The sequence below is a fragment of the Lithobates pipiens genome, unplaced genomic scaffold, assembly GCF_037356315.1.
Source record: "Lithobates pipiens isolate NorthernLeopardFrog02 unplaced genomic scaffold, aLitPip1_a1.2 Scaffold_3, whole genome shotgun sequence".
Taxonomy (NCBI): domain Eukaryota; kingdom Metazoa; phylum Chordata; class Amphibia; order Anura; family Ranidae; genus Lithobates; species Lithobates pipiens.
The window spans coordinates 173,654,385-173,669,033 of NW_027507790.1; the positions used below are offsets into that span (position 1 = coordinate 173,654,385).

General features: G+C 41.2%; 1 protein-coding gene across 5 annotated transcripts in view; it reads left to right on the forward strand.

The window, feature by feature from the left end:
- Nucleotides 1-14,649, forward strand: part of ARHGEF28 (Rho guanine nucleotide exchange factor 28) — a 367,072-nt gene that overhangs the window by 201,557 nt on the left and 150,866 nt on the right. The window contains exon 1 of one of the 5 annotated variants that reach the window (XM_077462521.1): nt 3,716-3,974. The exons of the other annotated variants lie outside the window; for them this stretch is intronic. Within the exon in view, the coding sequence (XP_077318647.1) occupies nt 3,890-3,974 (85 nt within the window). The 5' untranslated portion in view covers nt 3,716-3,889. Of the gene's footprint in view, nt 1-3,715; nt 3,975-14,649 lie in introns of those variants that run through there. 5 annotated transcript variants of the gene reach the window in all.

A 14,649-nucleotide genomic window follows, 5' to 3' on the forward strand; every position in this document is an offset into this window, starting at 1 on the left:
TTGTGTGACGGTGTACATTCCATAGAAACTGTGAACGGACAGATACACTTTTATTTTATTGCAGAAGAGGATACATTGGGATTAATTTACTAAAACTGGAAACTGGTGCAGCTGTGCATGGTAGCCAATCGGCTTCTAACTTCAGCTTGTTCAGTTAAACTTTGACAAATAGCTGGAAGCTGATTGGTTTCTTTGCTGTACCAGATTTTGCACTTTCTAGTTTTAGGAAATTAAGAGTCTGCCTTCTTGTTCTTTTAGACCTTAGTTCCATTTTATTTCCACTCTTGACATCTCATTGCTTCAGGAAAGTCTATCCTACTTTCACCTAAAAACTGGACTTTTAGGGCATATGCACACTTTAACCCAAAAACTCTGCTTTTACTGGTATTAATTTTTTTTTTCTGTGCCTATAAACGCCGCTATGTTAGACTTGGTGTCCATGCACACGATGGGTGTTTACAGAAGTTTAGAGGCAGGGGCATTTAGAGGTAGAAAAAAAAAACACACCAAAGTCATGTTCAGAAAAGAAGCTTTGAAGCATAAAAAAACGTGCTAGATGTGTTTAGGTGCGTTTGCATGCTAATACATTCTAATGGCCAGAATAAATTAACATTCTGGGCAAAAAGAATGCATTAATGCCAGATGTGTTAGTGCGCAATTAAAAACTGTGGCTTTTTACCACGTTTTGCTGCTAAGGCTCATAGAGAATACAATGTAATTGTGGCCTTACCAGCTCAATTAGCTCATCCTTTTTTGTTTTACTCGCCCCAATCTCTTAGCCCTTGTACACACGGTCCGACATTCCGACAACAAAATCCATCGGATTTTGTCCGAAACTGGTCTTGCATGCACACGGTCGGACAAAGTTGTTGGAAAATCCAATCGTTTGTAATGTGATAGCGTTATTTCGTTACGACGGGACTACGTTCAGGTCTAGGAATTTGATCTGAGCATGCGTGGCATTTGTCCGATCTTAATTCTCTACAAATGATCGGACAAAGTCCGATCGGATCTTGTTGTCGGAAGATTTTATAGCCCAGCTCTAAAACTTTGTTGGTCGGATATTCCGACGGAAACAGTCCGATGGAGCCCACACACAGTCGGATTATCCGACAACACGGTCCGATCGGACATTTTCCGTCGGAATGTCTGACCGTGTGTACAAGGGCTTCAATTATAAACTCCCATTAGGGCCCTCCTAATCCTACTGTATTGAATTGTTCTGTCTCCCTTAATTTTGTAAACTGTTGCACAATGTTACCCTATAACATTTTGCACACCGCTGACATTCTATCAATCCTAAACATTAATAATGATAAGGACTAGGACCTTCTAATTCCTCCTGTCTTGAATTGTATTGCAACTGTACTGTCTGCCCTCACGTTGTAAAGTGCTGGGCAAACTGTTAGCACTATATAAATCCTGTATCATAATAATCTAGACCAGAATCTAATTGGTGTTTAGTATAATGGCACCCTTACAGAATGCAGCTTTTCACAAACCTAATACAGAACATTATTAAACATTGAAAAACCTGTGGGGTCACATGAAGAAATCTTTCTGATGGTTGGCAATCTATTATAAAAACGATAACTATTTTTGAAAGTGATCATAGACAGACTGTAGAAAGAGACCATTCCAATATGCAGGTGGTCGGCCGAGTAGAATTTTTTTAGAAGCTAAGATAACTGCTATGTGTGTTTGATGATGATTTTGAAGAACTGTTGTCACAACCAACAGATATCCACCAATGTATGCTCAGTGGAGCTATGGACTGAGCTAACATTGATTGTTAGCTAGCTAAGAGATGTCTTGGCCATAGACCTGGGAGGATGGTCATGTGTGCTCCAGGGGTCTCCAGGGTATAGAATAGTTACATTATCATTACCTGTAAGCTAGAGGAGAGTGGAGGGTTCAGGACACCATCAGAGTTGGTTCACTGGGGGAAACTGTAGTAAATTGGACATGTTTTTAACCCCAAAATGTAGATATAGCCAGGACTCGAAGTCCTAGTTAACAAGTTTACTGAAGTTCCATACCAGAAAAAACATCCAGCGTTTCAAGGATGTGCCAGCTTCCTTTATCAAGGTACCGGACAAGACCTATAGACATGTCTTTGTTGTCTGATCTATCTATGTGAACTCATGTTATTGGGTACCTAAACTGTGAACAGAGCACATAGTAAACAATTGTGTTCCATGTGTCCTAGCGGTGACCTGTGCTGATCCAGAATTTAGGTTCTGTATTAAGGAGCCTGTAGTGTTACATTTGCAGTGTGAACAGAGCACGTTGTTATTATTATTATACAGGATTTATATAGTGCCAACAGTTTACGCAGCGCTTTACAATATAAAAAGGAGACAATACAGTTACAATACAATAAAATTCAAGAGGATTAAGAGGGCCTTGCTCAGAAGAGCTTACAATCTAATAAGGTGGGGCAGGTGGTACAAAAGGTCGTAACTGTGGGGAATGAGCTGATGGAAGTGATAGGAGATTAGTTGGAGACGTGCTAGGCTTTCCTGAAGAGATGAGTTTTCAGGGATGGCCTGAAGGTAGCAAGATTTGGGGATAGCCGGACTGGTGGAGGTAGCAAGTTCTAGAGGATGGTAGAGGCTCTGGAGAAATCCTGGAGACAACTATGGTGAGGAGGAGACTAGAGAGAGCTTGAGAGTAGGAGGTCTTGAGAAGAGCGGAGGGGACGATTTGGGTGATATTTGGAGACAAGATTGGGGATGTAGCTTGGGGCAGAGTTGTGAATGGCTTTGTATATTGTGGATAGTATTTTGAATTTAATTTGCCACGTAGTAAACAATTGTGTTCCGTGGGGTTTATTTACTAAAGGCAAATCCACTTTGCATGACAAGTGCACTTGGAAGTGCAGTCGCTGTAGATATGAGGGGGATATGCAAGGAAAATAAAAAACAGCATTTTTTTTTTGTACATGATTAGATGATAGAAATCAGAAGAGCTTCCCCTCACTTCAGATCTTCCCCTCAGATCTACAGCGACTGCACTTCCAAGTACACTTGTAGTGCAAAGTGGATTTGCCTTTAGTAAATCAACCCCCTTGTGTCCTAGCGGTGGGACCTGCATTGATCCAGAACTTGGGTCATGTATGAAGGAGCCTGTGGCGTTACATTTGCAGTGTGAACAGAGCACATAGTAAACAATTGTGTTCCATGTGTCCTAGCGGTGGTACCTGCGTTTATCCAGAACTTGGGTCATGTATGAAGGAGCCTGTGGTGTTACATTTGCAGTGTGAACAGAGCACATAGTAAACAATTGTGTTCCATGTGTCCTAGCGGTGGTACCTGCGTTTATCCAGAACTTGGGTCATGTATGAAGGAGCCTGTGGTGTTACATTTGCAGTGTGAACAGAGCACATAGTAAACAATTGTGTTCCATGTGTCCTAGCGGTGGGACCTGCGTTGATCCAGAACTCAGGTCATGTATGAAGGAGCCTGTGGTGTTACATTTGCAGTGTGGGAAGATTGCGCTCTTGTCTTTTTGTACTCGCTCTCTTCTCTCTGTTTGCTTACAAGTGTACTTCACAGACTCCAGCTTCAGTTTCGGCTGTTTGCATTAACATGGAAATGAAAACGGTAAGTTAATGATTCATTGACACCCGGTGACCTCTGAAATAGTTGTGGACTGTGATGCAGCTCCAGTTTTTGGTACATGTTCTCCCCTCCATTCCCTCATCTGATTTAATATTTACAGCCTGATCTGTCTACATGCCTGAACTCCTGAAGAGAGCAAACGTTTACAGCCTCTCCCTCCCCTGGGCAGACAGGGCAATCTGATCCAGCTCTCCTCATTCCTCTATTTTACACATCTTCTCTGGACGAGCTCCTCCACAGGAAAAGCTGCGTCCTCCTCCACCAAAATGGATTCGGATTCCGATTCTCCCTTTAATTATTCCTGGCCTGCCTTCCCCAAAATGAGGATTCACCGGAGACCGACTACACAAGGTAGAAAAAAGCAGAACCACCCCGCCAGGTCTTCCAGACGTTATGTAGCCGTTGTTTTTTATGTCCAAAGTAGAAAACAACGAAAACTCTCAGATCAGGATTAGATTTGTGTTACCGGTGAGGAGTTCTAGTTGTTGTTTGTGTACAATGTATCGGATGAAGAATTGCATTTCTCTGGGTATTGTAGTGACAGGTGGTACTATACTCATAGATTGTATAGGTCCTGGGATGTCAGCTTTCTCATATCTATCAATTGTAATCATTTATGTTGATTTATGTTGATATAAGATGACATATGATTGTTGTAAACACTCGTGAGAAAAGATGGAAGTGGTTTAAATTGTACAAGTAAATTGCAAGGTGTGTGTGTGTCAGATTTTGTATTGTGTTTAGTTGTGTACATTTATGAACTCACATGTTATGGTTGTAGCTGTGTATATGTCAGTACTCATTTTTTTGTTCTTTAAACTTGTAAAATTTTTATCTCCAACAAAAAAAATCTAAACGTGTGATGGATTGCGTGAATTAACTGTACACATTATATACATTCAGATTTCTACGATTGTGTCATACGATTATCCCCTATTCATCTTCAGAGACTTTTCTCCACAATTGGATTGCCCTTTGACGCCACTTTAGTACATTCAACTGGATTGTTATGTGACACCACTTCATAGCTTTCAATCAGAATTATTCTGTCTACACCACTTTACTACATACATTCTGATTGTTCTGTGACACCAGTTTATAACATACCACTGGATTGTTCATTTACACCATTCACACCATACAACCAGATTGTTCTGTGACACCACTTCACAACGTACAACCAGATTGTTCTGTGACACCACTTCACTACATTCAACCAAATTGTTCAGTTACACCATTCACAACATACAATCGAATTGTGTGACACCACTTCACAACATACAACCAGATTGTTCTATGACACCACTTCACAACATACAATCAGATTGTTCTGTGACACCAATTCGCAACATACAACCAGATTGTTCTGTGACACCACTTCACAACATACAACCAGATTGTTCTGTGACACCACTTCACAACATACAACCAGATTGTTCTGTGACACCACTTCACAACATACAACCAGATTGTTTTGTGACACCACTTCACAACATGCAACCCTGTGACACCACTTCACAACATACAATCCTGTGACACCACTTCACAACATACAACCAGATTGTTTTGTGACACCACTTCACAACATACAACCAGATTGTTTTGTGACACCACTTCACAACATGCAACCCTGTGACACCACTTCACAACATGCAACCCTGTGACACCACTTCACAACATGCAACCCTGTGACACCACTTCACAACATGCAACCCTGTGACACCACTTCACAACATACAACCCTGTGACACCACTTCACAACATGCAACCCTGTGACACCACTTCACAACATGCAACCCTGTGACACCACTTCACAACATACAACCCTGTGACACCACTTCACAACATACAACCCTGTGACACCACTTCACAACATACAACCAGTTTGTTCCCTGACACCAATTTATACAATCAGATTTTTCTGTGACACCGCTTTACCTACATAGAATCAGAATTGTTCTGTGACACCACTTTATAATGTACAATCGGATTGTTCAGTCACACCATTCACAACATGCAATCGGATTATTCTGTGACATCACTTTACTACATACAACTGGTTTCTGTAACACCACTCATAACATACAACTGAATTGTTCTGTAACATCAACTTCACTACATTTCACCGGATTGTTCTGTGACATCACTACATGCAATTAGAATGTTTTTGCGACAACCAGATAATGTTGTGACACGACTTCACAACATACAACTGGATAAACAACATAAAACCTCTAAAATTCCGCACCACTGCGATTGCGGTGCCGCCTCGTTCAGTTGAATGGGTCCCGTTCGGTGGGCAGTATTACGTGATGTGGGCATGTTGTTCATGCATAACTTTTGTTTTTTGTGTGTGTCAATTGAATTCTTTAGGACAAACAAAAGTTGTGTTAATGTTGATGTGGCTTCAGTATTTTTCTTGCATGTAAGCACAGCTCATAAGCGTGAATGGGCCCCAAAGCATACAAGGGCAATCCTCTTGTCGTGCATTACCGTGTGTTGGGCAATGTACAGTAAATCTCAGGGTTTACATATACTTTAATACCGTCAATTATTTAAAGACATTTTAAATCTGAGGTTCTTAAGGGTACCTAAAACCAAAAATGTAATCTATTGCAGGCTACCAAATCTTGTGGGACAGTTCACATCGGCAGCTGTGCTGGAAAGCAGCTGCTTGTGTGCAGTTGGAGAGAAGAGGTGCCCGCTATACTTTTCCTTTTTTTTCTAACCAAATTTTACTGAAATCTCACAAAGCGTGGTGTGAGGTGGCAGATTGTCTTGCATTGCACTGCGCTAAAAAAAAAAAAACTGCATGCTGTCCTTATTTTTTTTTTCACATCACTCCATTGATTTGTCTGATCTAAAGAATTACTTTGCCTTGTCTTGTAGTTGGCCCCAAATGTAATGGCTACATTCGTTTTATTTTTATAGGCTTATCTTTCCTTTTATTTTCACCTGCTGATCCATTTTAGTAACAAACTTTCTGTCTAAGGGTGGCTCCATTCTGTGAAATGGGAATGTAGCCACCCTTGGACAGCAGCGTTGTCCACTTGGGGAGAGGGTAGAGTCAATCTCCAATAGTAGATTTATCAAATATAGATGTGATTAACTGAATCTGAACTCCAACTAACACATTTAAATCAGTTACAGTAACATCATTTATTTTTTACATTTTTTTGGGGGATAAAGGTTTTACTTAAATAAAAGCTGATCATTGTAAGCACCCCTGTCAGTGGTAAATGGTTTGTCTCAACCCTCAACCCGCAGCTTGCATTTTTTTCTGGATAGCTTGTTCTATTAAAGGACATTGAAAAATAAATAATTATTCACTATATCAGTAGGTGAAAAATACTTCTTTTTTTTTTTTTTTTTTTTTTTTTAGTTAAAGTGGAAGTTAAAGTGGAGCTCCACCCAAAAGGGAAATCTGAGCTTATTTGCCTCCTCCTCCTACAGTATTTGTAGCTGCTGACTTTTTTTTTTCTGACGGAGCATGGAGCTCCTCTTTAAAGCAGAACTAAACTGGGATTCTGGCTGATTATATATATATATATATATATATATATATATATATATATATATATATATATATATATATATATACACAGTTGTGCTCAGAAGTTTACATACCCTTGGAGAATTTATGATTTCTTGGCCATTTTTCAGAGACTATGAATAACACAAAAACATTTCTTTTGCTCTTGGTTAGGGTCCTTTCACACGGGGCGGATCAGTTCTGATCCGCCCCGTGGATGTCCGTTTGCTCAGCGGGGATCACTCCGCCGATCCCCGCTGAGCAGGGAGATGACAGGTCTGTCTCCGCACACTGTGCAGGGACGGACCTGTCACAGCGCCGCTCTCCCCTATGGGAGATCGGATGACGACGGACCGCAGTGCCCGTCGTCATCCGATCCGATCCGCAGACGGATGGAAAAATAGCTTTTTCCTCCGTCACACTTTTTCGGATCGGAGCGGGTCGGATGTCAGCGGACATGTCACCGCTGACATCCGACGCTCCATAGACCTCTATGGAGCACCCGTTCAGGTCCGCCTGAAAAACTGACAGGCGGGCCTGAACGGGACGTTAGTGTGAAAGGGGCCTTAGTGTTTGGCTGAAGCCATTTATTCTCAATCAACTGTGTTTACTCTTTTTAAATCATAACAGAAACTACCCAAATGACCCCGATCAAAAGTTTACATACCCTGGTGATATTGGCCTGATAACATGCACACAAGTTGACACAAAGAGGTTTGAATTGCTATTAAAGATAACCAGCCTCACCTGTAATCTGTTTGTTTGCTTGTAATTAGTGTGTGTGTATAAAAGGTCAATGGGTTTCTGGACTCCTGACAGACCCTTGCATCTTTCCAGTGCTGCACTGACATTTCTGGATTCTGAGTTATGGGGAAAGCAAAAGAATTGTCAAAGGATCTGCGGGAAAAGGTAGCTGAACTGTATAAAACAGGAAAGGTATATAAAAATATATCCAAGGAATTGAGAATGCCAATAAGCAGTGTTCAAACTCTAATCAAGAAGAGGAAAATTTCAGCCACAACTACCAGGAAAATTGTTTGGGATGCAAAGAAAAACCCATGAATAGCTTCAGGTGAAATACAGGACTGAAAACATGTGGTGTGGCTATTTCAAGATGCACAATAAGGAGGCACTTGAAGAAAGATGGGCTGCATGGCCAGAAGAAAGCCATTACTACGCAAATGCCACAAAGTATCCCGCTTACATTATGCCAAACAGCACAGAAACAAGCCTCAAACCTTCCGGCACAAAGTCATTTGGAGTGATGAGACCAAAATTTAGCTTTTTGGCCACAACCATAAACACTACATTTGGAGAGGAGTCAACAAAGGCCTATGATGAAAGGTACATAATTCCTACTGTGAAACACAAAAGGTGGATCGCTGATGTTTTGGGGATGTGTGAGCTACAAAGGCACAGGATATTTGGTCAGAATTGATGGTAAGATGAATACAGTATGTTATCAAAAAATACTGGAGGAACATTTGCATTCATTAGCCAGGAAGCTGCACATGGGACATACTTGGACATTCCAACATGGCCCAAAACGCAAGGCCAAGTTGACCTGTCATTGGCTACAGCAGAATAAAGTGAAGGTTCTGGAGTGGCCATCTCAGTCTCCTGACCTCAATATCATTGAGCCACTCTGGGGAGAACTGAAACGTGCAGTTCATGCAAGACAGCCCAAGAATTTACAGGAACTGGAGGCTTTTTGCCAAGAAGAATGGGCAGCTTTACCATCTGAGAACATAAAGAGTCTCATCCACAAAAACCACAAAAGACTGAAGTCAGCTGTCATTGATGTTAAAGGTGGCACTACACGGTATTAAAGGGGAGGGCCACCCTGAAAAACAAAAAAATGTTAAAAATTACAAAAAATCTAAAAAAAAAAAAATGAAAAAAATTATTTTTTTTTACTTACCAGAAATGCCTGTTGCTAGGCACTTTCTCCTAATCTTCCTCTTCCTCCTCCGCGGAGATCTTCTGTCTTCTGTCTTCGTCGCGGCGTCTTCTGGGTAATGAGTCGCGCTGTGTTCTGGGAACTGTGTGTTCCTGAACACAGCGCGTCCCATTCAGAAAGCGCTGCGGGACTCGCGCATGCGCAGTAGCTGCGGGACTCGCGCATGCGCAGTAGGAAACGGGCAGTGAAGCCATAAGGCTCCGCTGCCTGTTTCCCTTACAAGGGATGGCGGCGCCGGGACCCGAGAGCCGAGGGACGGGTCGGCCTCGGGCGGCCGACATCGCGGGCGCCCTGGACAGGTGAGTGTGTTTATTAAGTCAGCAGCTGCAGTGTTTGCAGTTGCTGACTTTTTTTTTTTATTTTTTTTTTTTTTTTTTATAACCGGCCCTCCACTTTAAGAACTGGGGTATGTAAACTTTTGATCAGGGTCATTTGGGTAGTTTGTTGTGATTATGATTTAAAAAGAGTAAACACAGTTGATTGATAATAAATGACTTCAGCCAAACACTAACCATGAGTGAAAGAAAAGTTTTTGTGTTATCATTCATATTCTCTGAAAAATAGCCAAGAAATCATAAATTCTGCCAGGGTATGTAAACTTATGAGCACAACTGTGTATGCATGTGTATATGTGTGTGTGTGTGTGTGTGTGTGTGTGTGTGTATATATATATATATATATATATATATATGTAATGTATGTGTGTGTGTGTGTGTGTATATGTGTGTATATATATATATATATATATATATACACCCCCCATATAATCCTGAAATATTTTGTCAGCTCATTTCCTTTGCAGGTGTTTTACCCCTGGTGCCAATATTGGTACTTGGAGATTTTAATAGCATAGTTCATACAAAGTGGGACAGATGCCCAGCTCCAAAGTCAATGACCAATGGGCTTCTCTTCCCCTTTGGATGACTATGCAGGGAACACACTACACATTATCTAAAATTGATTTGGTCTTGTGTTCGGCTGATCTTCTACCATATATAGTAGATGTAAATATTGAACCTCGAGGAATCTCAGATCTCGGACCACTCTCCTCTGTTAGTTACCTTAACATCAAGGCATAGGGCATCCAATATGCCATGGTGGCTGAACCCCTTTTGGTCTGAACTATTTTCCAAAGAGGATATCATCTCCACTCATATTGTGGACTTTCTGGTTCCTTAATTTGGGCTCTGCTTCCATGTAAGTTGTATGGGATGCTCTCAAGGCCTATCTTCGGGACTGTTAATCCAGAATAGTGTTATTAAAAGTGCCTCCCGTAGAAAGCTTCAACTTGCAAAGGCTGATACCTCTGCGGCGGAAGCCATGTACATTCAGAATCCCTCTCTGGATGCCCAACCAGAATATCTCTCATCTCAAAATAAGCTGAACAAATTTTTAGAATCTAGTTCTAGCAATAAACTTTTTTCAGAAGAGACTTAGCTGGGCTGAGGGAGGGCGAATGGTAAATTACTGGCTCAGATAGTAAGGTCTCAATCCAACCCTACACAAGTTTCAGCTCTAATGAATGGAAAGGGGGAGGTGCTCAATCAGACTAGCCCTATTATATCCATCGTTAAGTCTTACTATCAGGATCTATTTACTTCTAGGGCTGACTATAGTCCAGCAGAGCTATCTAGCTATCTGGCTAATAGTATTTCTTCTGGTTATCCCAATAGAAGAGAGATAGAAGAGAGAGAGATTTTTAATGCTCCACTCTATTGGAAATGGAAAGCACGGTGGCTAGCTTCCCTAATTCTAAAGCCCCTGGGATTGATGGTCTCCCTATAGAGATCTATAAAAAATACAATAAAGAGATGTTTCCCACCCTCCTTAGTACATTAAATGAGGCCTTTCATCTGGGGCCACTTCCAGACACTATGGGTCAATCTGTAATAGTAGTTTTACTGAAAAAGGATAAAAACCGGTTATATCCCAAATCTTACAGACCAAACTCTCTACTCTGTACAGAAATTAAAATTCTTGCTAAGACACTTGCTACAAGATTAAATAAGGTTATTAAACATAGCCACTCAGATCAGTTAGGATTAATGCCCAATAATGCATTTAATATCAGACAATCATATTTAAATATGCAGGTTCCGGCTCCAGGCCATTCAAATTGTGCCTTTTTGGCGTTGGACGCAATCAGGGCTTTTGACAGCATTGAATGGCCATACCTGTGGGCCATTCTCAAAAAAGAAAACATAACTCCACTCCAGGGCTTGGCTCTGGCTTCTGCCAGTGGATGCGGTCGCTTTATATCGCTTCGGTGGCATCAGTTAGGGTCAATGGCCTTCAATCTCCTGGTTTTAGACTTTCCCGGGGCACTAGGCAGGGGTGCCCACTGTCTCCCCTGCTTTTTTCCCTGGCTATAGAGCCCTTGGCTTGTCTTATGTGGGCATCTTCTGCTGTTACAGGTCTGATTAGGGGAGATATGGAGGAAAAGATATTATATGCAGATGATCTTGTTTTTTTCTTGACTAATATCTGCTTATCCCTGCCGGTAGTAATGAAATATATTAAGGAGTTTGGCAGGTTCTCCGGGTTAGGCATAAACTGGGAGAAATCCATGTTGATGCCCCTGGATCCCCTTCCAGACTCATTACCATTTTCACGTTCCCATCTTAAAGTTGTGTCCTCCATAAAATATTTGGGTATAACTATTTCTGACTCCCTACAGTCATACGGAGAATATACTTCCATTACTTTCTAATGGAAAACCTGGAAAAAGCTCCCTTTATCGTTAATAGGCCGTATAAACTTAATCAAGATGATGCCTCAACTTCTTTACTTCTTATGCAATGCCCCAATTTGGATACCCATACGGATTTTTATTAAGATTAACATCATATTCAGGTGAATATGGCAGAACAAGACTCCTCGTATTAAACTGGAGACTTTACAACATCCCAAAAATGTGGGTGGACTGGCAGTTCCTAACCCAAGGATTTTTTTTTTTCATCCCAACTACAGCACTTTGCTGGATGGGAGCCTGAGCAGATATCCCTTCCCGCTCAACGATTATTTTCATATGTATTTAAGGCTTGGCTACCACTTCATGTTTTAAATGGCGCTAGAGGGGATGTCTCGCTCACCTGTATGTTAATGTGTAAAATATGGGATACAGTTAAAAAAATGCTGGGTGTCTCTTATCCTACCAGATACACTCCCCATTTGGGAAAATGATAGACTCCCTCAATCCCGAGCCTTTACCACGTCATCAGCTGTCAGCCAATGAAAATTTTCTGTCTTTTTTTGTTTGTTTAGCAAAAAATAAAAACCCAAGTGGTGATTAAATACCACCAAAAATAAGCTTCATTTGTGTGAAAAAAATGATAAAAATGTCATTAGAGTACAGTGCAGCATGACCGTGCAATTGTCATTCAAAGTGTGACAGCACTAAAAGCTAAAAATTCGCCTGGGCAGGAGGGGGGTTCAAGTGCCCAGTAAGCAAGAGGTTAAAGTGTGAACATACAATGTTACAGAACATTTTAAATACAGGTATACTGTAACTATGCCGGTACTATAACAGATTATGCTTAGTTTCAGAAATGATCTTGCTTACCATTTTTACAAGGTTACAAAGTTCTGTCATTTGACCATATACCTCTTCTTCTTGATTGTGGCTAGTGAGGTTACAGGACACAATGTATGCAACAACTCTCCTCCTCCTTTATGGGAAAGTGCATCAATGTATTTTACAGCTGATTAGGTAAGTAGACAGTTGAGGAGACTTAAGCAGTAAAATCAGCAGGCCCTATTGGAGTTGGCCCCTGGGTGCTTAGGGCATGTGCAGACCAGCTGGGGAGTGTTCTTTGACGGGGCTTGAGTCTACGAAAGGTTCCTGTGTTGTGAAAGACACCCTGTCTTGTCCCTGTGCCAAACATACCACGTCCTTGTGGCTCCAAGAATTATAGACCAGTGGCTTTGACCTCCCACACCATGAAGACCTTGGAGAGACTTGTTTTATATCAGTTATGACCCATGGTTGGTAAATGTATAGACCCTTTGCAGTTTGCATACCAGCCAAGACTGGAGGTTGAGAATGCATCATTTCCATAGTAAAGATAGGTTGATCAGCAACATTGGGATTCCACAGGGGACGTCTACACCACTGATTTCAGCTACCAGACAGAGTCTTGCATCTTCAGAGATTTTGTTGATGAGTCTGCGGTAGTGAGATGTATCTGGGATGGGTAAGAGACGGAGTATAGGACTGAGGTGGAGAACTTTGTCACATGGTGTGAGGTTAATAATCTGTAGGCTTGTGCAATTTGTTTAGTAACGCATCAAAATTCGGCCGAATTTTGCATCTTTCGGACATTCAGATGCATCCGAATGTCCGAATAAAAAAAATAACGAATTACAACGAATACGAAAGAAATATAACGAATGAATTCAAATGAATTCGACATGATTCGGTAATTCTTTAAAGATCCAATGAAACAAAAGGTCAGCTCAAAGTAAATCTTATAGTCCAATCAGCTAATTAATTTTGTGCTGGAGGATGGATTACTGGCAAAGTGCATTCCTGAGAACTAAGTTAGAAGGGTGTTGTATTGTATTTGAGCCGAGGAGAAGAGACGTTGTCATTGTGTGTGTTAAAAAAACGACTTTCCAAACTACGAATCATTATCACGAATGTCTATACATACATAAAAAGTGAATTTCAACGACTACGAACAAATGAATACGACACTCTGCGAATAATTACGAATTATACGAAAACGTATTAACGTAACATAACGAATATAACCAAACGAAATTATGTATTTTACGAATGACAAGGAACCGAAACTAAACAAAATTTTCCGTTGTGCACAAGTCTAATAATCTGTATCTAAATGTGACAAAGACAAAGGAGCTGGTTGTGGATTTCAGGAAGAGGAAGCCACCAGTCACCCCAATCTCCATCCGAGGAGTGGATGTGGAGGTAGTAGAGAGTTACAAGTATCTGGGGGTGCATATAGATAATAAGCTGGACTGGAGCGAGAACACCAAGGTGCTCGATAGGAAGGGCCAGAGCCGCCTCTACTTTTTGAGGAGATTGAGGTCCTTTAACATGTGCCGGATGATGCTGAAGAGGTTTAGGAGTGTGTGGTGGCCAGCGCTCTCCTGTATGCAGTGGTGTGCTGAGGAAGCAGGCTTATGGTGTCAGTCACCAACAGACTTGACAAACTGATTCGCAAGGCCAGCAATGTTATTGGATTGGAATTGGAGTCTTTTACAACCATGTTGGAGAGAATGTTGTTCAAGATACGTTCAATTTTGGACAATTCCTCCCACGAACTCCACAATACACTGGCCAGTCTGCAGAGTACTATCAGTGACAGATTGTTACACCCACGATGCACCACAGAGTGCCATGGGAAATCATTTTTGCCTGTGGTGATAATGATATATAATTATTTTCTGTGAGGGCTGGTGGCTAAGATTTAATTCTGGTTTATGATCAGAATTTTGTGTTTTTTTTCTTTTTATATTATGTTGGTATTGTGTTGGTTATTATTTAGGGCGGTGTTAGAGAAAGTGGTATA